Below are 24,856 nucleotides of genomic sequence, written 5' to 3'. Positions count from 1 at the left end.
AGACTGTATGAAATTTCTCTGTAAAAGCGAATGACTACTAGCAGTGTCACGCTCACAACTGCAGTGAGAGATACATCTTCTTTTCTGGCATTTACATTTTCTGGCAAAACAATTTTTCTTATTCCAATGTTTTTTTCTTTTTTGGATAGTAAAGGTATTTCAGTAGAATGTACCTATCTGGACTGCATTGAAGCCTCTTTCAACATGTTACTGTTAAGCTGCTGCGCTGCTCAGAGAGAGTGATAGGAGAATGTCTGAATATTAAAAATCCTTGCTTATAGCTTCATCTTGTGTACTTAGATTTAGGAGATACGTAATGAATTCAAGTTGGAAATACTTGACAATTTCAGAACTGGAAGGAATGTATTTTAATTTTGATGAAAGAAATGCTCGCCACAGCCAGCAATGAAAATTGGCATAATTGCTGGAAGCTTCTGCATCATTTAAGCGTGTTCATTGCAAGGCAGTGAGGTGTTTTTTGTTAATAATCTAGTACTTAAATACTGCCTATCCTGCAATAGCAGTATTTCCCTTTGTTACCATTATGACGCTTCTTATAATTACAATGTTGAAGAAAATGCGTTGGACAGCGTTGGATGTGAATGTGAACTCTCCATGCAGAATTTGTGAAGGTATTTTAAATTTGTGAAGGCTGATGTCCACTTCTACAATGAGATGAAATCCAGTATGTGATATCTGAAATGTTCGAAGCTTGGGCATGTACGGCAAAAACAATGAGCCATTTCACAGAGCAGCTGAAATATTTTAATTCAGCTCTGCAGTGCTTTCCAAGAAAGTCAATGCACTGCAGCATAAAAACTGGCCTGTAACACTTTCAGAGGGGGGATTACAGATAGTATTCTTCATCTGTTTTTCACTTATTTACATTTTAGAAGGTGGCATATAGAGCATTTGGATTTTGATAAACTCGCCTGCTAGATTTGTGGTTGCTTGGAATGTTTCTGTTTTGGCAGTAGGTGCTTGTTTCCCCTTGAGGACTGTTTGCTTGTTGGTTTAACCTACCTCCCTCCACTAGCAGCAGCAGGCTGTCACAACTAGATAGGAGCAGCTTTTTCTGGAACAAACTGGTTTGAAGAAGTTGCCAATTTTGCAGCACCAGGATTGGCTTAATGAGAAACAAGAGGAAAGCAGCAATTACCTTTAAAATTGATTCAGACGTTATTGCAAATGATACCGTCTCTCAAGTTTTAAATGCTTGTTTTTAACAGCAGAATCTAACCTGTGTATGTATATCCAGTTTCACCTCAACCCTGTGCATTTCTAATGAAAAACCTTGCAAATATGAATGGTGTGCATCCACACAATGAGAGGATAAGAAATCTGTGGGTTGTAACTGAAATGCCCAAATGTTTTGTGTGGTTATACAGTAAATCTTCTATCTGGCACTGTTTTCAGTCTCTAAAATACCTTAATATTAACTATTCTGCATGCTTGGGGGGGAAAAAAAAAAAAACAAACAAAAAACACCAAAACAAAAACCAACACAAAACTGCAAGTCACACTTAGTATTTTCTGTTCTAAAATCTCAGTAGTTAATATTTCAATAAAGACTTCTATACAATTGAGGAAAAACTGCCTTATGCAAACTTAATTAATTTATTCTGTAATGACTATGTCATTTTAGGCAAAACTAGCAACCAGTTGCTTGCAGGTCTTCTATTTATTACAGGGAGCTTCATGTCAAAAATTTGTATGCATTTGAGTAGGACTGATCAGTATTGAATAAAGGGAACTGTTAATTTTGCTCTACTTTTTGCTAAACACTTTGCATCTACAACCAAAACTACAGTTTTGTATCTGCAGCTGATTGTCCAGTGGCTTTATGAAATTGGCTCTGAAAACTGTTTGTTGCAGTAGAGATACAAACGAGCTGAAACTGGGTCAGAGCAGACCCGTCTCCTCCTATTGTCTCTGAATGCTTCGGTAGTCTCGAATTACTCCCAGGAAATTGAGAGTTGAGTTGGAAATAATGCAATGTATGTCTTAAATCCATTTTGCTGAATGGCTTGGGGTGGCTTTCCTATGGATGCAGTATACAGTTTGTGAAGAAGCACAAGAATGCTTTGCCTTACATGCATAAAACGTAGGCTAGTATTCCTTGAAGAGGCACACTGCACCAGGAATCTGTAGAGAGTGAGGGCTGGTACACTGGAAACTAACTTCTCTCCCCAAACGCCCAAATGAATCCATGTTGTATTCCCCAGTCCACCCATGTCAACATGAATCTCAGTGGTTGCTCAAGAGGGGTTGGTGTAGGGTAGAAATAAATGAGCAGGGCAGCCATTATTGTTACTTGTGTTAGGAGTGTGGTGTCCAGGCCTGGTTCAAGCAGGGTCTGAGTGTAAGGTTCCACAGTTTTAGTGGATGCTGCTACTAAAGAGTGCTCATCTCTACTTCACCACCTTGAAGAGTCATGTGCTCTTGATCCAGATCGCCGTGTAGCTGCACGAGCACCTCCTGGCACAGAGGACTGGATGGAAAATGCAGGTTATGATCACTTAACGTGATCCTCATAATAATCATAGTGGTGATTATGGAGCACCTCCCAAGTTAAGTAATATGCTTCCACCTGCCCATTTGAGCACTCTGCAAATGCTTGTTCCATTCAGTAAAAAAGATCACTGCCAACAAAAATCTTACAGGATTACTTTGACAAAAATAAAATCTGTCATGGGGCAACTTAATTTCTCCAAGCAAGAATAAACATGCATGTAGGTTTTAAACATCTTTCTCCCTGCAAAAATGTCATGGTAGACACAAGCAAATGAGTGCATTGAAAATAGTTTAGTTTGCCTCAATTCTCAGTGGCCTGCCTGTCTCCTTTTAGGATCTCCCTCTGCTTGTATTAATGTAAGGAGACAAGTGAAGAATCAGTTTGAAGCTTTTCTTTCCTGATAGGCAGTGAATTTCTTTGGTTTGCTTTCTATCTTTGACTATTCAATTCAGTCACAAGTATCTCAAAGCTCTTTAGAACTGGTTGGGTCAAGAATTAGTTTAGCATCAGAACTTCTGTATGGAATTTAAAAGATTTCTTCCTATCTCAAGTTTAATCAAGATAAATGGTAAAGCTGCACCATTCAGGAATGTGAGTTTCCACTTATCTGAAAAATTCTATTCCATGTTATGTGAGTTAATAATATGTAATGCTCCAGCTCTCCAGATTTTCCCTCTTTTGCCCTCATTGCCTTAATGAAAATTATGGGACTTTTAAAGCGAGAAGGAGCAGCAAAATAATTTGGGATTTTTTCCTTTAAAGCAGTGAAGTAGTTCCCATTTTTGTGGCGTAGTCTATTTCTCCTCTAGTTTCAATAGAGTTATTTTTCTTACTAATTTATAGAAGAAAATCAACTAAATAACTTTTAATATCCTACTACTCAGAACTTGAATCTTCTTGAACAGATTGTTGTATAAAGCTAGAGTTCCTGGCCTGAAAGTAATGAAGTAACTTATGGCACAGTTTAGGAAGTGTCTTGAAACAAGAGGAAGGAAGAATTGACACTAAAACTAAGCATGATTAGAAATCTGTTGTGTGATTACCTCAAAATGTTAACCCCCACACAAAAAAAATTGAATGGATTCACTTTAGTACTAGGAGAGTATCTTGCAGAGGGACTCAATGGAGGAAATGTTAATTATTTCAGAGGTTAATTTAGAAGTAGCATTCTGTGCAGCTTAAGAAAAAGCTTAAAATGTAATTAAATGCTTATGGGAAAATGATGCACCAATGACTGTGCATATGTGGAATGTGGCTTAAAAAAAAAAGGTTGGACTGTATCGGTGTGTCTTTATTTACTTTATTCCTTCTTAATGTATGTTATTGTGACTGATGAAATACAAGGCAGAGAGTCTCTGGAAAATGTCATTGCCTGTTTGCTTGTTCAGAAAGGCATTAGCTGCTTGGCACACCACCTGTTGGATTGTTAGCAAAGGGCTTGCATGGGCAATCCTATGTTTACTTCAGCCATCTGACTTAACACTGTTAAATTAATCTGCCTCTTTTTCATACACTAAAGTATGGCAGCAGGTGTATTAGTAGATGAAAGCAAGAATCATTGTCTGTGATGTCCTATTTTGTTCCTACTGTCAGGACTGGAAGGGAATACCTGTCCATCTTTTTAGTTAAGCCTCCATACTTGAAAGCTGGGTGAGGAAGGTGGTTTTCAAAGCATGTTTCCAATTTCTTCTATGGATCCTCGCTGTACATGCAGTATATATTATAATTTATAGAACAGAATCACAGAATGGTTTGGATTGGAAGGGACATTAAAGACTATCTCATTTCAATTCCCCTGCTGTTTGTGGGGACATCTTTCGTAGACCAAGTTGACCAAAGCTGCAGCCAACCTCACCTTGAATACTTTTCTGTGTAACGTGTTCCAGTGTCTCAGCAGCCTCTGTGAAGAATTTGTTCCTAATACCTAATCTAAGCCTACCCTCTTCTATCTTAAAGCCATTGCCACTTGTCCTGTGGCTATACTCCTGTAAAAAGTCACTCACCTTTTTTGTAAGTACTTTTTAAGTATTGAAAAGCAGCAATAAGGTCTCTCTAGAGCCTTCTCCAGGCTGAACAACCCCGGCTCTTTCAGCCTGTTTTTGTAGGAGAGGTGTCTCAGCCCTCTCATTGTCCTTGTGGCCCTCCTCTGCACCCCTTCTAACCTAATATGCACCTAATGAAGTTCAGCAAGGCCAAGTGCAAGGTGTTATACTTGGATCAGGGCAATTTCAGATGTGTCTACAGATTGGAGGCAGTCCTGCAGAGTACAACCTGAGGGTCCTGGTGGGTGAAAAGCTGGATGAGAGCCAGCAGCGTGCTCTTGCAGCCAGAAGGCCAACTGTATCCTAGGCTGCAACAAAAGAGGGATGGCAGTAGGGTTTGCCCTTGTGAAGCCACGTGACTGTTGTAATAGGCATGTTGTGTATTTTCCAAATCTCTGTAGGGCTGTGATAGTGTAAAGCAGTGTCTTCTCCATATAAAATCTGCTAAATTATGTATAGACCAGCATCTTTCTAGGTGCTGCTTCAGATTTCATATAAACTGAATTAGAATTCTAGTTTAAAGCATAAAATCAGCCAACAAGACTGTAAGACTCATGTGCAGTGGGTTAGCTGTGGCTGTCTGCCAAACACCTTGCTAACTACTTCCTCCTCCTCAACAGGATGGGGAAAGAAAATAAGACAAAAAATCTCATGGGTTGAGATGGGAGTAGGGAGATTTCTCACTGTTACCATCACAGGCAAAATGCAACTGACTTTGGGAAGATTAATTTTGTTTATTGCCAGTTAAGATAGCCTTTTTTTTTTCCTCCCTCTTTTAAAGCTGCCCTGCAGTGTTTTTTTGCTTTTTCTAAATTATGCCTACAGCTCGTGGGTTAGACAGCATAAGGGATTCAAGAAAAACTTCTCAGGAGGATTTTGAGAGGTTTGAGCAGTTTTTTTTCTCCTTCTCCCATCTCAGTCTAGTATCTGCACAGTCTCTCAGCCTTACTGTTGCCATATTCAGTCTGTGAAAAGACCAGTGGAATGTTTGGTTTCAGTGCTGAAGTGCATAGCGGGTGTCTCTCTGTGTCAAAAATGACAAATATTATATAGGTTACACTGAAAATAATACCTTATATTTATTTCCATGAGAACTAATACAGATAGAAAAAGCACAGTAACGCTATTTGATAGAGCAAATTCTCAGCTGCAAAACACTTTTTCAGGGTAGTCACCACCATTAGCTGTGCATTTTCACCAGTGATTAACATGGCCTGCATGCCATGCTCATAGAAGTGTGCCAGCGGAGGTGACCCACTGTTGCTGTCACCAGCGCTTAAACACACCACCCCACTGCCTCACTGTGCTCACAGCCACTGTTTGGAGTCTGTAAATGTTCAGTAAACATTGATGAACGTCAGTGGGTGCCCTTTTTCCAAACAGAGGAATGCAGTGGTGCACTTTTGCTTCATACACACGTCAGTGACAGACGCCATTTTGTCACTGTCCTTCTGCTGCTATTCTTTCTGTACCCCGCTCCCAAACACATGTATGGACCAGCTCAGTTGCTTGCGTTTTCCGAGAGAATTGTGTCTTGCTTGGACCAAGAATGAGCAATGAGGGAACACAGGGTTGTTTGTAACCCTCACTGTAATGAAATGTTCTTTTTTACAAAAAGTGTTTTCCAGCAAGTGTGTGGATTGAGTATTATTGTCTGTGGCAAATTGATTTGCTTAATAAGAGAAGAAAATAAGAACTGAAGAGTTGCATTACCTACCTGACATACCTGAATTGGATTTTTTTTTTTATTATCCTTCATGAAAATGGTGTAAAAAAGTTGCAGAAGTTTTAACCAAAATATAGAATGTGTCTATCAAAGGAAGCCGCAGAGATGTGTATTGAAACACAGACTTGCAAAATAGCAATTACAATTGAAGCAGGCTTAGTATCACAGCCTTACAGATGAAAGTGAAATGCCTTGCACACAAGGGGGAAGCTGTTGGCTAAATTTCAGGAATGAAGAGCTAATTGAGTATAATGTGCTTAGATCTCTAGCATGTTATTGGAATAACACTATGGAAAAGTTATCTAAATGTTGTGTGAAACATAAGGAATTCAGGTTTTTTTTTTTTATGGAAAGTAAAATATTTGAATGATTTCTGCACTTCTGCCTTTTAATTAAAAAGTGAAACAGGAACAAAATTAAGCACATACCAATTTAGTTAAATATTCAGGTGCTGAATTATTTACTGATTTTAAATTTGGTGCATTAAACTATACCTATAAGCTTCTCTTAATCCTTAAAATCATGCTTCTTTTGAAATAACAGCTGTAGGTCTAGAATCTGTCTTGGTTTGGTCTTGCATCACTATTGTGCTGTGGGATTTGCATGATCCTACATCCTAGATCAGAGAATGACAATATCCCAAGTTTGGTGGGGCCCACAGAGATCATTGAGTCCAATCCCTGGCTCCACACAGCACCAGCCAGAAAGAAACCTTATGTCTTACAGATTTGTCCGAACACTTCATGAACTCCAGCATCACGGGGCCATGACCATTGCCATGATGAGCCTGTTCCAGAGCCTGACCACCCTTTTGTGAAGAACCTGTTCCTAAAACCCAACCTAACCCTCTCCTGACACAGCTGCCTGCTGTTCTCTCAGACCCTGTTGCTGTCACAGCGAACAGAGCTCAGTGCTGCCCCTCTGTGAAGTGATTATTTCAACCTGACTTAGTTTTTATGCATTTCCTTTTGGTAGCTGTGAGTGTAGATAATTTCCTTAAAGCAATACATTAATGTCAGCATTTCAGAGATTTCTCGGAAGATAAAGAAACCTTGGTGTTAATAAGACATTCTGTTGTTTTGGCATGTAGAAGAGGTGTCTTTAAAAATGTTTCTGCAGGTTTTCTTTGCTTAAACCTGGTCTACTCACTGTTAAGCTCCAAGTCTTGAGAATGACTTTGTCTTTTTTTTTTTTTTTCTTGTGAGGGATAACTCAACTCTTTGTGTTACTGGTTGTCAGCTCTGTGTTCAACCTGGATTATGTTACTGCCGTGATCCAACTGGATCATGATTACCTCAGGCTAAATTAAGGTGAAATGACACCAAAAGATTGGTTAAATATTTATTTGCATCCCACTACAATACCTAGCACATGACATGGAGAATACATATATTTAAATTTCTATACTGCATTGGTGACAAGCCATGAATGTATGCCTTGTGTTACATTCTAATGTAACTTGAAAAGAGAGGAAAAAAAAATAAGAGGGGGAGAGAGAACAGAGGTGGGGAGAGGAAAAGAGGAAGTGGATAGGCATGGAAGGAAAATCCAAATTACCACCCTTGCTTCCAGTGTAGTCTCTGGTCTAGTAATACCCAGGTGGCAGGTGCACACCTGACCATTGTAGTCCTTTTTATTTGTAAGAGAAGTATATTGCATGCATATCTGTAGTTTGCATGTGAGGTGGGAGTAGTTGGAATTCAGCATTGACCCTTTACTCCAGCTGAAATCAGGGTCATTGAGACTCTTTCACATCACATTAGCACCTCTTGCAGCAGGGAACCTTGCCCATATTTGCATGGGAGAGTAGTGCCATCCATCCTCTATACATACTCTGCGTCCTCCTCAGCAGAGCACTTTTGGTTTCTGTTCCGGCTGCAAACTAAACACACTATTTCCCTTTCTTCTTCACTGCTAAGCAATCCTTCAGTGACTGAGACATTCAAACAGTTTTAGAGATTTTCCACAGGACTTTGCAGGTACTACCTTAGAATTGTTCTCCAGTGTGTCTTGCAGAACAGAGGGAGAAGACCTTGCTCATTTATTCCTTAACATATCAAGCAAGGGCTTTTTATGAAGGTAGTTGCTATTTTAATGCAGGTCTGTTCCTTTATACAATTTCTCTTAGAATTTATTGCATTTCAGTTTCTCTCATTACTGTAGTTAGAAGTCAGTCGTGTCATGCTACTGGTGTGTGTAGAACTGTTCACTCTCACTAATGAATACTCCACATTAATAAATGTTTGCTTTAATCAATTGTGTAACAACAATTTGTCAATGGAATACGTTGCTTTTAGAAGAAAAGGAATTTATTTTCTATAAGATTAAAGCAAATCTAAAGTAGGATTGAAACGGAGATACTTGACCTTGGTTAAGGGAACATATCATCAGGGAATAACAGGTAAAAGGTTTCTTCAGTGACGAATGAGAACAAGCTTCTTACTCAGACGTAATGGATAGAACAGTATTAATGTTGACTTTCAAAGTGTTTATCCTTACAAGCTGTCTTTGAAGTTGTTTGATAAATCCTAAGTTGCGCAAGCATAACTAGATTTTTTTCCCCCCCAGTTGGTGTTATCCGCTGTCCAATTTGTGGTCAGGAATGCGCAGAGAGACACATCATAGATAACTTTTTTGTGAAGGATACCACAGAGGTTCCTAGTAGCACAGTAGAAAAATCAAATCAGGTAAGTGCATTAACATGTAATCAAGTTAACGCGTGTTGGATGTGTATGCATGTCCTTGGCTTCTTGCTGCATGGCCTTTTTTGCTATTCATATACAGAAAAAGACCTGAAGTACTTAGTCATCATATGAAGTAGCTACTCTAGAAAATCAGTTGAAATATATGAAAGTGCATGTGAAGAAGAAGGTTGTTTAAGCTATTTTTAATTATCAATTTAAAATTGCATTGTGATAATAAAAACTAAATGCAAGAAATAGATATTAGAATGGAAATTTCTAGACTTTGGACAGGACACTTTCAGCACTCTTTGATCCAGAGACCTAAATGACACCATGTCAGGAGATCCCAATGTAAAATGCAATCCTCTGCTTCAGTCAGCTTTTATTTTTCATTATCACTGGCAAAACACAGCACTAAATAACATGTCTTCACTGTCAACTAATGAGAGAGACCAAGTATCTTTTCAAGATTTTATTAAACTCCAGGAACTTCTTGGAAATGATTCAGCTTCTTTATGTTGCTGCATTCTTGGTAATAACAATAAAAAAAAAGATTACTGTTTCAATGTGATGTCAATTTTAAGCTAATCCAATGTCACTTGTATTGTGGCCTTAAAGAACTTCTTGGAAATTGCCTTTCATCTTGTTCTAGGGAAATGTATTATTGGCTTTCGATCTATTTGTTTTGAGGATGTCTTCTTAGAAGTCCTTTATTGTTTAGTCCGCTTGTTTGAAAGCTTAGCTGGAATTTGTGCTTACCTGTGTGAATGGGTATGTCAAGAGTCAATGGAAGTACCAATCAGGTTTGTAATGCTGACTCACTGGCTACTAAAGGCATATGTTCTGTCCTCATCCCCAAGAAGGAGGACTTAGACTTATGTCTCCAAAAGCCATTTAGCTGTCTTCAGAGAGTTGGACATTTTGCAGCTCTGATTCTTAGAAATTATATACCCTACCTGAAACTGGAATTTAGTTGGAAGTCTCTGAAGTACAAGCAATATGTCAGTGTTCTGTTGATGTAGGATTGTTTGAAGGTGTTTTTTGGGGTTTTTCTTTTTTTTTTTTTCCTTTGGTTTCCTTTGATTACTCTGCCAGTAAAAAAAAATAGTCCTTGTTGCCTCAGTTAGGAAGAAAAGCAAGATAACAAATTGCTTTGCTAGGCAAAAGCAGTCCTGACATTTTCCAGTTTTCCTTTTTTTCTTTTTCTTTTTTACCTTTGGAGCCTGTGTCATAACCTCTGGGTAAGTTATATAACGTGTCCTGTGACGTACTGCTCTGGGGAGTTGGATAGAAACAGAATTCTTTCTACTGGTTTTGATGGCAAAGAAGAGTTTTTGTTTTCATTCTTCTTCCTCTAGATTTTTCTTAAACTTTAAGGTGGGGGGTAATTGAGACCTTTGTGTCTTAGATAAGGAATGGAAAATTCAAGGGTTCGTTATTCTTGGAAGTTGATGGTAACCATGCAAAACTGGGCATACTCCTTTGAGCTATGGGGTATCAACAGCTGGAGTATCCACCAAACTCAGTGCTGTCAGGGTGAAGTCAGGAACTTGTATGATACCAAAGTAGCTACCGTGTATTCTTCCAAAGAAGAACTAGTATGCTAAACACCTTAACAAAGCTGTAGCCATGGTGAAAACATCTTTGAAAGCTGCTAGTTTAGAACAGTGGATAATAGGCTGTCTTGATATAGTTGTGATGTGCTTAGTAGCAAGGTGGCCAGTAATGGAATGTTGCAGAAAGGATATGTTCCTTAGGGTTTGTGATTTAAGATGTCAGGATATGATTCATATTTAGAAGTACAGATGGGTGAGTATCTCCCAAAAGGCAGATGTTGTCCTTGCTGCTTTTGTATGTGCCAAGAAATATCACTTTTGGCACCGGTGTTTTTTAAAATAAAGGTTACTATTACATTTAATTTAGCCTGGAGTAATTTTTATTCAGAATATTAGTTGAACAAATATTTCTCTGGAATGCTACTGAGTTCCTTCAAAACTCAAAAATTTTGCTTATTTAATGTCTCTGATACTTAAAGCTAATTGGAAGAGTAGGTAGTACAGAGTAGCAGCTGAGAAGACAGCTCTATTACCTCAGCTCATGCATACAAATCTGTCTTTAAGTAAACAAACAAGCTTTTAGAACAGAAAATATCGTAACCTTCCTGGAACATGCTGAGTAATTTCAGCTTACATTAAAATTGAATGAAGGCTGAGTGAACACTTCCCAGGGTTATAAATACTAAAACTAGTAACTGAATTAGACATACTTGTAAGGAAAAGTAAATTAAAAATAAATCTATCTAACCAGAATAAAGACTTACAAGTTAACTAGGGAGAATTTTCTTTGAAATTACTAAAGGAATGCTTGTATGAGTCAAAATAAGTGTGACATAGTTTTAGATTTTGTAAGAATATAGCTTATATTTCCGGTAATTATGTTTCCATGTACTTTAGGTATGCAATTTCTTCTAATAAGTCAGAGCTCTAGCAAAATCTAATCTCGATCTGAAAATGCATTTTTCAAATAAGAACTGGGTGGAAGCAAATTTAGTTTTTACCTACAGAGCAGAACTATTTTGACAGCATGAGTTATAATGTCTCTGAAGAAGTTTATAAATCTGTCTGTCTTCTACTTGGTGGATTTGAGGAGTATAAAGTTGCAATACATGTATTTTTGGACTACAAAGAAAGAGTTTCAGTTCATTTCACACCACCTGACTGGTTATTGAATCACAGTCATCTTTCTAACAATAACAGGTCAAAACAGACAGAAAAAAGTTAAAACGCATTGCAAAAAGAAAGTAGACAAAGATCTTGGAATCTAGGAAGAGTGATTACTTTCTGAAATCTTTTGAACTCATTTGAATGGTCTGACACATATCAAGCTTACCTGCCTGAGATTGCTAAAGGTGACCTGGGAAGAGCATAATATATTTATTAATTTTTTAATACTAACTGGGTTTTCACCTTTTCTGTTTTGTTTTGCTTTTTTGATTTAATAATAATAATGAAAAGGCCTGAAAGATTGGTGTTCTTTTTTTTCTGTTTTCTTCTCCTGCTTATCTTCTTTTCACTTCTTTTATCTTTCTAGTTTAAAGAAAAATCTTACTTCTCATTCTGTGTATTTGCAAAACCTCTTCCTAGTCAATCTGGGAGCATAGTATGACAATACTTCTCTGCCAACAAGTTCTTTAAAAGCTTCTTGGCCTGCAGAAGTTCTCTGCTCAGTCAGCAGTGCTCATGTAACTGATCACTGGGCAGCAGTGATGCAATCAATCTGGTTTTACACCAGCCTGGCAAAGGATTGCATCAGTACTTTTACGGAGAAGAAACTGGAAAAGGAGGCAGAGAATTTCCTTCATGGGTTTTGCAGCCAGAGCAAATGTAACACTGAATTGACGCCTCAGCGATGCTTATTTACTTGTTTTACATTCTTATCTAAGGATTCAGTATGGCTTTATGATTCTCCCCCCACCCCCGAAGTGTCATAGAAATTAAAATTTAAGGGCAAGTACAATTTTTAACTTCCTAGTTATAATTAACTTCCTTTAATTGTTTTCATTTTCTTGGACATTTTTTATGCCTTTTATATTTTTCCCTAATTAACTGGTCTAGATAGCAATAGAATTTTTGTTGTTGAAGAGATGATGGGGAAAAAAACATAAAAACAAGCAGAACATATTTTTTAAGAAGGTTTTTTAGTAAGACTTTCAGGCCTCCTTTTTGTAAAGAAACAGAAAAAGGGGCACAAGCCCAGTTTTTGTTTTCCTTTTCAGGTCACCTTTATGAACGTGAACTGCCTCATACTCCAATTGAGAACAAGAAGGGTCTCCCACTCTTGTGTTGTAACATAATTTCTCAGAAGATATTTACAGTGAGAGGCAACACGATCCAGAAGAATAAGCACAGCGTTGGGAATCTGGGACTCGTATTTTCAAATTCCAGTTCTGTCAGTAACTTGCTATGTGGCCTAAGGCAAGTCAGTTCACCTCATCAGCTAATATTCTTCATTTTCTGGAAGGGGCAAACTGGGACGTAGTTGTACATATCTGCTTAGGATAAAAATTGTTGCTTCTGCTTTAATCTCTTTATCTTGTGTGGGTGCAGAAGCTGAATTTTTTAAAAATGAAACTAAAAGGAAAACCAAGATCTAAAGTTTTGTCCCTTGTATCCTGTTAGCATAACTCTGTTGGTGGGATCTCTAGGATAGAGGTGATCATCAGGCAGCTTGAATCTTTTGTTTGCAGCAGTGCTAAACCTTGATAGAAATGGATGATAGTTGCCTAAAAGCTTCAAGGTATGACTGGAGAGGGGAATGTGAAGGATGAGCTATGTGACTGTAAAGGAGGACTTAAAAATGAAATAATTTTATGAGCATGTAAATTGTTGTTGTCTATCACTCTTAGTTTTCAACCTGTTGCTGAAATTGTTGGTCGAAAGGAAAACTTTTTTACGGAGATACTAACTTTATGCAGGGATATTTTGATTGCTATCACAGACTCATAGAATGACCAGGGTTGGAAGGGACCTCAAGGGTCATGAATCTCAAGGATCATGAATTTCCAACCCCCCTGCCACATGCAGGGCCACCAACCTCCTCATTTAATACTAGACCAGGCTGCCCAGGGCTGTCAGGTGTTATCCTAAATTACTTTTTTTTTTCTAGATCTCTTGGGTTTAGTCCAGAGGCCACAGTTTGAAAAATGTTACAGATTCCCTGAAAATATCTTGAAGAGTAGCTTTACTAATAAGCTGTAATCTGTCTCAAAGTAGCAATGCAGAGTTTCTTGAGAGGGACCCTGCTATTTTTTACTTTGTGTGTTTCCTGTAACTTTGTGTAGATGAACAGAAACTAAAACTAAAGCTTCTGTCTTCTAAAATCAGAGCAGTGCTGATTGTGTTCTGTCCTTACAATATGCTCTTGTGAAATATTTACTATATAGTAAACATCATACAACTCCTAAGTGTGCAGTGTCAGGTGGAAAGTAATGGATTGACTTCTGTGATGTCAGGTAAATGTTCTAGAGTAGCACTGATAAAATGACCATTTTCTTTGACAAGTCACATTCAATTACTTTTATATAGTTATTTATAGTGTTCCTGTACCTCAGGCAGTTTTCCGTTCCCATTTTACTCTTGTAGGGAAACTACAGAAGTACATTGATTATATATGAATAATAGCTTGTATGCATATGCTATATTTATTTTCATAGCTGCCATTTTTTTTCTCTTCGTGTCAGGTCTGCACAAGTTGTGAAGACAATGCAGAAGCTCATGGGTTTTGTGTGGAATGTGTGGAATGGTTGTGCAAGACCTGCATCAGAGCTCACCAGAGGGTTAAATTCACAAAGGATCATACTGTAAGACAGAAAGAGGAAGTATCTCCAGGTAACATACTTGATTTGTAATTTTGCAAAGGATGTGTGTTAATCACAAAGAATGCATCAGAAAACCAAATGAAGTCAACACATTTAATTTTTAAAATGATGCATTTCAAAAATACTGTCCCTTAATCTTAGTAAATGTAAAAGGACAGATTCAGTGTGGTGTAAACTCTTGCTACGTATGAATACTAACAAAATAAGTTTTACTTTCTGATTGGAACAGGAAGTGTTGGTTCCTGCCTCCCATTCACTTATTTCAGTTCCATTCTGAAGGCTGCAACCATTTGAACTAATTCTGGTGTTTCTTTGGAAGCACTTTAAACTCTTTAAGAGAATCTCTGAAATGGCTCAGCTAACAAAAGAAAACTGTTGGGTTTTTTTTGTTGTTATTGTTTAGAATTAGAATGAATTAGATTCATTAGAATGTAGCTACTGAAAAGACAAATTTTTGTCATGGCTGCAAGTATAATAGTCAATTTCTTCTATCAGATATGATACATAGTGGTGAGAAAACTTACAGATTAGTATTTAATTACAATTTTTATGTTGAAATGTTTTAAACATTATACATACCAATATGAGTATAAAGCCAGTATAAATATAAAAGTGATGTTTCATCTGGAGTGATTGCACTTTATTGTCTTGGCTTACAGATTAACCACAGAAAATACTTCTTCATGTATTTGGCTCCTCTAGCTTTTCTAGAGATCTACTAAATAGTTATGTTAATTTACTGTAATATCACAGCAAAGGGAGAATTAATAAATTAAATTCTTTCTGCACTGATAATAAGGACATGTTTTTTTAGCAACGGAGTGTGCCAGAATTCACATTTTAGCTAAGTATATTTTAAGTTTGAAATGTTCTGCTTTAGAAACTCAAGGAAAACATGTTATGAATTTAGGAGTTTTTCCTCAGTAGGATCTGGGAAACTTGAGGTTGAAAGGAACATCAGGAGAATATCTAGTCCAGCCTCCTGCCTAAAGCAATTCAGCTGTGAGGTCACATCAGGTTGTTCAGGCTTTATCCTTTTGGGCCTTGAAAACAAGGATTGTTGCAGTGTACAGTACAGCCTATAAGAAATGTTGAGTGTTCTCATTGTGAATGCCTGACTCTTCTCATGGTGAGAAAGGTTGTACTTTTATTTACAGAGAACCATCTTTGTTTCAGTTTATGCTCATTTTGTCTCGTCTTCGAGCAACATTAGGACACTTACAAAAGTAATAGGGTGCTGACAAATGTTCTACTCAGGCTAAGTTCTAGTAAGTCCTTTGGACATAGATGATCTTGTAATTATGTATTTTATTGTGAACTATTTTCTGTTATTATAAATACATGTATGTATTTTTCACTCCTCAATGTCAGTTTCTGTGGATTTTATATGTGGCAGGATTTATCATTTCTGTAATCTACTTCTCAAAGGGTAGTTTCCAATATAGTATATTTTGGGTGCTATATTTACATCCCACTTTCATACTAGTTAATCAGAAGTGACTGCTGAATGTATGTGGAAAGGACAAGAGTAGTGTATGACTTACTTTGAGTGTAATTTGCTGAGAAATATGCCAGAGGAAGGGAATGAATGGGAATATTCAGTCCTCCTCTGAGTGATAGTCATTTTCAAATAATTTTGGTGAAATATAGATCAGAAAATCACGCTGCAGATTTTTTATTAAGATAAGCAAATGTATGGGTACAGGAAAGTGGCCTTCTTGGTCTGCAGTGAAGAAAGGGCTGTGTCATTACAAGCTGTATAATCCTCACAAACTCAGTATACAGCCCAAGTCATAAGAAAAGTATTTTTTCTTCTCGTTACATTGCATAGGAGAACAGGTATCATTTTTAATATGTGATGATGTTTCCTATACTCATTTGTATTTACTTCAAGAACTGAGACTTCCAACCCGTTTAGACTGGGCTCCTGAAGAAACATAAGTAACTTCTGGTTAGCATATAGATGAGGAGCATAATAAGGAAATACATGATAATGCAAATCTATAACAATTTCAAGAGTCTGGACTGACATCTTCCTATAATCAATAGAGGCAGTTGGTGTGACCAGTCAGCGACCTGTGTTTTGCCCTTTCCACAAAAAGGAGCAGCTGAAGCTGTACTGTGAAACGTGTGACAAGTTGACCTGCCGAGATTGTCAGTTACTAGAACACAAAGAGCACAGGTATGAAAACAAAGTCAGTGTTTTATACAGCTTGCGTGCAGGAAGACAACTTGAAGTTAATTGTGGCTGTAGCAGTATACAATTCAATTGGGTGAAAAATTAAATTTTCTGATCAGGGAAAAAAATTGAGATTGTGTCAAAAAGAACGTGGCTGGCAAATGCGTGATAGTTTGGAGTTAAACCTAATTCTTTCAGTTTTTACTCTGGTGGTTTAAGAATAAGACCTTTATTTACTGACAATTTATTTGGATGGAATTTGTTGCTGTGCAGTTTTTCAGAGAGACCTTAGCACAGAGGCTGTTATGTAACTGTATGCTTATGTGTAATTTTTCCATTTGTCCTTCAACAAGATGTTTATATAACCAAACAATACCCAAGAAATTTAGAATGGAGCAAATGGACAATTTTTCTATGAAGAGCTCTTCAGAAAAGAAAAGTAAATCTGAAATTTAACTATACTGTACTTTGAGAATGCTATTTAATAACATTCAAATTTTAGGTTTCTGTTCTTTGGCCATTTCCTACTGGCTGTAGAAGATGAAAAGAGGAATAATATACAACTCCTGGGTACAGGACAGTAATTTTCTGTTAACAAATAACAGTATTGGCCTGGGACAGATGTGCTCATAGGTTAAACATTAATATGTTCACTGTTCTAAATGTAACCACCCAATGAACTTGCTTGGCTGACAAGGCAGACAGACATCAGTAGGTGGAGGAGTGTTGTCCAGTTTTGCTTCTTGGAACCAACTAAATGTTGATCTTGCTGAATTGCTGTCTTCCTCTTAAATTCTCCTTCTCTTACAATTTATATCCTGTTCAGAATGTCTCCTCTTTTTTTTTTCCCACAAATTTTTGCTGATTTCAATTCCTTGATTTAGTGTTACTGACTTTACTGACTCAGCAATCTCTTCTGCTTCTACATCCTTATCTTGCATGAAGTAATAGCTTATGTGCTCTTTCACTTGGAGTAATAGCTACAGCACAACATTAATTTTTCTTTCAATAGAATTGTGACAAGGTCACACAGTATCCCTTCAATTTTATGAAAAACATAATTCTAAAAACTTAAAGTCAAAATTAAAAGGAATAAAGGAATATGCTGTAAATAAAATAGGTCAGCATTTCCTGACGTATACCTCCATAATGGCAGTTAAATTTTTGACCTGAACAGCATCTTTCTTCATGTTACAAAGCCTTTTGTAGGGCAGTCTGCTTTTTATTATATCCTACCTTTGGCGTGTATAAATACTCACCGGTTCTTTACTTCAGGTACCAGTTCATAGAAGAAGCTTTTCAGAACCAGAAAGTGATCATTGAGACTCTAATCACTAAACTGATGGAGAAGACTAAATATATAAAATGTACAGGGAAGCAGATCCAGAACAGGTATGTATTGGATTTTGAGGTTGAAACTGACAGATTGCAACTTTAATATACACTGTAATTTGATGAAATGTTTAGATTAGTAGATTTTGCACCTCAGTCCTTATATGCTTCCAGAAAGAAAAATTGTAAGATTTTCTTGGCCTTCCAAAAGCTTCAGTTTTTTATTTCGTTGGGTGTCTTTCTAATGTGCTTGCTTATGTTAAGTAACTCTTCTGCTCAAACCCGTGGGAACAATAACTTGGGTGCAGTGAAACAAGTTATGCAATAAACTGTGCAGGAGGCGGTCTTATATTCATCATCAGTGTGCTCTTTTTGTTAGTGTAGATCCCTTAGAAAGTGAGAGATAATGACTCATGTTTTCATAATGCTTGTGACACACATTTGAAGATTTATGTAATACTTTTGTTCTTTGGGCTTGAATTCACTCTACTGCAAATCTAGCAGAGGAATAAATCTGTAAAACTCATGCAGCAGTAGTCCTTTGTATCTGCTTCTTCAGCACTTACAGGAAGATTCAACACAGTAGAAGATGCTGAGTGTAACTTGAAGTCTTCCTCTCTTTGCCTGTCTTTAAGATAGCAGAGCAGAAACCATTCTCCTCTATTGCAGCATCTTAGTGTTATTATCCCCTGTCTTTTAGCAGTGCTTTTCACGATGTAAGAGTATGCCCTGTTACCAATTTGAGCATTACTACTGAAATAACTAAATGTAACTAACTAAATAACTATAATAACCCTTGTTTTACCATAGAATCATAGAATGGCCTGGTTGAAAATGACCATAATGATCACTTAGTTTCAACCCCCCTGCTATGTGCAGGGTCACCAACCACCAGACCAGGCTGCCCAGAGCCACATCCAGCCTGGCCTTGAATGCCTCCAGGGATTGGGCATCCACAGCCTCCTTGGGCAACCTGTCACCACCCTCTGTGTGGAAAAACTTCCTCCTAGTATATAACCTAAGCCTTGCCTGTCTCAGTTTAAAACCATTTTTCTTGTCCTATCACTATCCACCCTTGTAAACAATTGTACCCCCTCCTGTTGATACTCATCCTTCAAGTACTGGAAGGCCGCAATGAGGTGTTCCAAGAGCCTTCTTTTCTCCAAGCTAAACAAGCCCAGTTCCCTCAACTTTTCCTCATAGGAGAGGTGCTCTGATCATCTTAGTGGACCCATTCCAAGAGTTCCACGTCTTTCTGGTTCTGGGGGCCCCAGGCCTGGACGCAGTGCTCCAGATGGGCCTCACAAGAGCCAAGTAAAGGGGGACAATCACCTCCCTCTCCCTACTGGCCAGCCCTTTTTTAATGCAGCCCAGGATGTAGTTGGCCTTCTGAACTGCAAACACACACTGCTGGCTCACATCCAGCTTCTCGTCCACCAGGAATGCCAAGTCCTTCTCCGCAGGGCTGCTCTCAAGGAGCTCTTCCCCCACTTGGTATAAATACCTGGGATTGCCCCAACCTAAGTGCAGCACCCTGCACTTGGCCTTATTGAACCTCATTAGGTTTTCATGGGCCCACTTCTCCAGCCTGTCCAGATCCCTCTGCATGGCTTCCCATCCCTCCAGTGTATCGACTGCACTGCTCAGCTTGGTGTTGCCTGCAAACTTGCTGAGGGTGCACTTGATGCCATTATCTGTGTCATTGATAAAGGTTTTACAGACTTAGGTCTTTAGAACTTGTCACCAGTGGATTAATTTTATTGTAGTTCACTGGTACTTGTTCTTTCTGTTTCTTCTAGTAATTTTCCTGACTAAAAGTGTCTGATTGTTTATGTATTAATTGGTGCATATAATCAAGGAATATTCTAGTCCCAGTAGCACAGAAGTATAAAATTCTGTGTTTGAAGGGTGGGTTTGTGACATAAAGAATATAATTTTCTATACTATTTACTTGCAGAATTCTTGAGATGAATCAGAATCAAAAGCAGGTGGAACAGGATATTAAAGTTGCCATATTTACACTGATGGTAGAAATAAACAAAAAGGGAAAAGCTCTGCTGCATCAGTTGGAGGTAATTTCATTTCTGTCACAAGAAAAAAAAAGCCAGTTTTCTTTTTTTTTTTTTTTTTTTTTTCTTCTGGTGATGGTTGAAATCAATTTCTAGCATTACCTGTTTGTACATGTCCTATTGCAGTTCCAAAGCAGAGGGAAGTCCCACACAAGCCATTTGAGCAAGCGTATTTGTTTACTTATTTATTCGTGTTCCTTTTGTAAATCGTGTCTTTTATATATATATACGTGTGTGTGTGTGTGTGTGTGTGTGTATGTATATATGCATATATATATATTAATAATCAAAGTTGTCTCTGAACCTGTTTTTTTTCCTCCGTGCTTTTGTAGGTCATTATTTTGTGCACCGTGCATGAAAAGTCTTTCCATCAGAACTCCATAAATTCTGCAATCTAATAGAAAATCAAAGGAGGTTGTTTGAAATTGATGCCTAGAAAATGAGTTCTTAAAAAACTGTGTATATATAGGCATATATATATATGAAAATGTGTCATAAGAAAAAATGAAAATCTACATGCAAAACCTTGATATCTTGAATAAATATTATGACTTTTTTGACTGATAGCTATAGTCAAGATGTAGGGGAGTATTTTTTTAGAAGAGTTAAGAGAGATCTCTCGATCATTGAGTCACAAACATGTAAGTTAAATGTATCTCAGCTGTAAGTTGAATGCTTTGACTATAACTAATTTTCTGCTTACAGACTCTGGCAAAAGAGCATCGAATGAAACTTATGCAACAACAACTGGAAGTGGCAGGTCTCTCTAAACAGCTGGAACATGCCATGAATTTTTCCAAATGGGCAGTTTCTAGTGGAAGCAGCACAGCTCTACTCTACAGTAAACGCTTGGTAAGACGAGGACGATAGATTTCTTTTTTTCCTTAAATATTATAGTTAGGTCATATGGGTGCACACATTTGTCTTTGACACCAAGGGATTAGGCATTTTAATGACTTCATACTACTTGGAATATTTGTATATCAGTTTTTCTTGGTTTTCTCTCAAAAACATAAGTGTATTTATTATAATTTAGCTTAACTTGTCACGATTCTCTCCTTTTGTGCTACCATAGTATTGTTGTAGATGTTCAGAATTTGCCTTAAACTCCTTTTTTCTGAAGTGAAAACCTTGAAGTCATGAAAGACTGGGCAAAATTACTGTATGTCCTAAATTATTAATGAGATTCTTATTAGTATATTTTACAGCTTCTGAGTTTAGATAAAGAAGGTATTTATATAACTTAAAGCCTGATATCCAGCATTTAATGTAGAGTATTGCTTTGTTATGTTAGAGTCATCTTCTGTGAAAAGTCTTCAAAAATTGATTTGTTAAGCTGATAAAAATGAAGATGTGGCTTGTGCTTTCTTATGCAAACTGCTATGGAACTAAGTATTTCAGTGTTGTAAGGACACGTGTGTGATCTCATTGACTGCTTGTGATGAAGAAGAATCCTGAAAAACAGTAACAACCAACCAGTCAAAGAGAAGATTGCCCATGAAATTAAAAATGAAGAAAAAAGATGACAATCAATCATTTATCCAGGGATTTCTAGATTGTACTTTCCAGATTAAGAAAATATGTGGTAATGTTGAGGAGAGATGACCATCTCCCAATTTCTTATAATTGGAACGCAAGTTTTCTTTTTGTCTTTGTTGCCTCACTGCCTAGTTGAGAATCTGTTGGTGTGTGTATGAGTTTGTTTGTTTGCTTGATACCCATTAAAATGCTGCAGGCTGTTTTCTCAACCTATTTCAAGTGGTTAAATTCACTGAGCCTGTCTTATACAGCCTTAGCAAGTAACTTTTTTTAGCTGAATGGAAAAAAAGGGCAGCACACTAAGTAATGTTGTTTAGAATTGCCTAGTGTTGCCACATAGACTTCTGCTATATGGGTGAGAAAACATTTTATGTTGCAGGTGTCTTAAGATTGTAAATGTTACAAATCCTAAGAAAAAGACCATCCTAGCCCATAAAGCCTCTGCAAATGAGAGTGAATTTTCAAAGGAACAGATGAAACATCAGCTTCAGATTTTTGCTGGAGGTCAGAGTTATTTGGGGTCTGAATAGCTATGTCCATGGACATCTGAAATATGTGTTCCTGAACAGTTACTCATGGAGGAGCGTATGAGGCCTCTACTGAGGGATATCCAACCACATGTAACACATAGGAGCAATATCCAGCAGACTTAAATTCAGCATTATAATTTGGAGATAATACCTGTACTTCAAGGGAATAACACACCTAAACAGTTCAGTAAGGTGTCAATTTCCTTGTCTAGCCCTCTGTCATAAACAAAACATTTTTGACTACTGTCATTACTGATAGGAGATAACCTAACTCTGAGTTTATTTGTAATATATGTTTGCACACAAATAATATATGGAATAAGCTATGATAAAATTTTTCTGCAACTAGTATTTGTGATGAGTGAAGAGAGTAGAAATTTTCAAGCGTATTATAATTGTTTCTGGCAGTGTACAGAAGTACTAGGAGGTCTATATTCAAAGTGCACTTTAAATTTTCCATAGTGATTTAAAAACAAGCATACAGAAAGATGTGTAAGTCTTGCTAAATGTTCTGCATCTGGTCTAAAATCAACCTGCCTAAGTGAAACAAAATGTAGGAGCAAAGTGGAAACTCATATAAAATTCATATGTGAAAGGTAGCTGGTGTCCTTTTAGGTAATATGGTCAAATGTATCTCTTGTAATGATTTCCTGGAAAAGTCCGTAAGAAAAATATTTGAAAGGAAAATGAAATTTTGACAAAAGAAACATGGAACTTGATAAGCTTTTTCTGTATCTGCTGTGTGTTACTCTAACATTTGTGTTAGATATTTCTAGGAAATATCTGCAAAAAAAAAAATCTTCTTTCTAGCAGCTAGATAAACTCAGATTTGTTCCAGCATTCTGCCTGTGTATCCCAATCATAGTCTAGTCTTTTGGAACCAAGAAGTCTGAAGAATGTGAAAATATCTGAGAATTTTCAAAGAAATATATGAAAAAAAATATGATAAGCCTGTAATGGACAAAGCTCTCTGAAAAGACCTTGTATCTGCTACTAAGGAAAATTCTTTTTTGATGATGCTTGTCATCAAGAGGATGGAATACTTTTTTTTTTTTTTTTTTTTTTTAAATGAATGGGTTAGCTTAGATTTGGAGGAAAAAAAGAAGCAATTAATTCATTATTTGTCTGCAAGTAAATTTTATGTAATAGCTGAATTTGTGGAAAGATATGCATTTATGGAGGGGAAAAAAATACTTGCCTTTATGCAGTAATTGATTACTTTGTTTTTTTTTTTAATCCTTTTAAATTTTTGTTTGGACAAACTTCTCTTTTACCTCAGTTCTCTGGGGGATTGTTGAAGATTTTTTTGTTTGCTTGTTTTCAGTAGTTCATATTAATGTTATTTTAACTGAAGAGGAAAATGTTTTGTTCTTGTTCTAGATTACATATCGACTACGCTATCTTCTCCGAGCGAGGTGTGATGCTTCACCAGTGACTAACAATACCATCCAGTTTCATTGTGATCCTAGCTTCTGGGCTCAAAATATTTTCAATCTAGGTGTGATAAAGTTTTGTCAGTTCTTTGTTTTTATTTTATTTTTTTTAGAATCATCTACTTAACTGCAGAAGACATTTAAGATGTTGTGTGGAAAAAGTATTATATATGAATACTTTTGATAAAACGTTAACAAACGTCCCTTGCTTGAATGTGATATGTGATGATGATTGATGCTGAGAATGTCAGTAGGTTAACCTGGCTGTGAGTTGTAGCAAGCAGGTATTTCTTTATTGCATCACTGGGCACCTAGGGGATGGCTCTGACCAATATGTGTACCTTGGCTTATGTGCAGATTACATTCATTGGTCGTGCTCATGCATACTCATATTTATCCCCAGAATTTCATGCATATGCTAAATATTTTCTTATTTAGTCATTGTTTTCTTAGAGCTGATTAACATATGACCCTCTCCCTTAGAGCATTGGGGTCCTTTTGGTGGTTGTCTGAGGACTGAGGGAGGAAGGCTGACAGTCTTCATTGCTCCTAAACTTTTGACCCTAGTCGTGCTCAGTTAGGTGCTTACTTCCTCTCTAAATGTGGTTTCTTTGGTATGACCTGATAGGGCCCATCCATCTTCAATTTAACTTTATTTTCCTGCCTTATCTTCAGGGTAATACATATGGTCCCTCCAAATACTGATGCTTGCAATATTCGAGGTCCTTACTCCATCATTGATGAAAGTAGCAACTTGCAGTTTGTTGGACAGTGCATATGCTATCTAGGTTCTGAAGCCAAAAACGCATTATATAAGCTTGATTTATAACCTAAGGAAGAGTTCCCAAAGACAGTCTCATCCTGCATCTTACAGCACATTCTTTTAATTAAATCCAATCTTCCTAAACTGATACCCTTAGCAGCAGCATAACATGTTCAAAAACCCATATTCCTTGTCATTATAAGCAATAAGCCTTTCAGAAGGGGTGAATGCAACAGAAAAATAGAACAGGAAAGAGGACAATACTTCTGGCAAGTTGTCTATTTTTAAGATATTCTTTCCTGAAGTTAGGAATGCACTTCAGAAGAAAGCATGTTTTTATCAGAATTGCAATGTAGGAATTTAGCATCTGTACTCCTAATACCTTCTGGGAAGTTTTCTCTGATCTCCAAATCAGTATTTTTATTTTTGTCTTATAACCATAAACTGTTAGGGTTTTGTGACTGTACTGAACACCAGAATCTGGAAGCTTTGCAGGTAGTCCATATATGTGATTACCTGAAAGCCTCTATGTTTAATGGAAATAAGCATCCTAGGAACTCATCAGATTGGGAACAGGAATTGAAGCTCAAAGATCTCCCTAGGTTTTTTTTTTTTGTTTTTTTTTTTTACTCCTGTTGTCTGCCATTTCTTTCTCTACTGCTGTCTT

General features: G+C 37.1%; 1 protein-coding gene across 2 annotated transcripts in view; it reads left to right on the top strand.

Annotated features, from left to right (window-relative positions):
* TRIM24 (tripartite motif containing 24) overlaps positions 1–24,856 on the top strand; it is a 57,219-nt gene that overhangs the window by 12,119 nt on the left and 20,244 nt on the right. Inside the window, exons 1-8 of one of the 2 annotated variants that reach the window (XM_048946090.1) lie at positions 8,872–8,970; positions 12,743–12,941; positions 14,207–14,354; positions 16,394–16,526; positions 17,799–17,915; positions 19,813–19,927; positions 20,630–20,776; positions 23,374–23,491. In XM_048946090.1, the coding sequence (XP_048802047.1) occupies positions 12,930–12,941; positions 14,207–14,354; positions 16,394–16,526; positions 17,799–17,915; positions 19,813–19,927; positions 20,630–20,776; positions 23,374–23,491 (790 nt within the window). In that variant the 5' untranslated portion in view covers positions 8,872–8,970; positions 12,743–12,929. Of the gene's footprint in view, positions 1–8,851; positions 8,971–12,742; positions 12,942–14,206; positions 14,355–16,393; positions 16,527–17,798; positions 17,916–19,812; positions 19,928–20,629; positions 20,777–23,373; positions 23,492–24,856 lie in introns of those variants that run through there. The other variant, XM_048946082.1, reaches the window with a different exon arrangement.

The sequence above is a fragment of the Lagopus muta genome, chromosome 1 (assembly GCF_023343835.1).
Source record: "Lagopus muta isolate bLagMut1 chromosome 1, bLagMut1 primary, whole genome shotgun sequence".
NCBI classification, from domain to species: domain Eukaryota; kingdom Metazoa; phylum Chordata; class Aves; order Galliformes; family Phasianidae; genus Lagopus; species Lagopus muta.
Note: the sequence above shows the minus strand (reverse complement) of the source record. Positions and strands in the feature narration are given on the sequence as shown.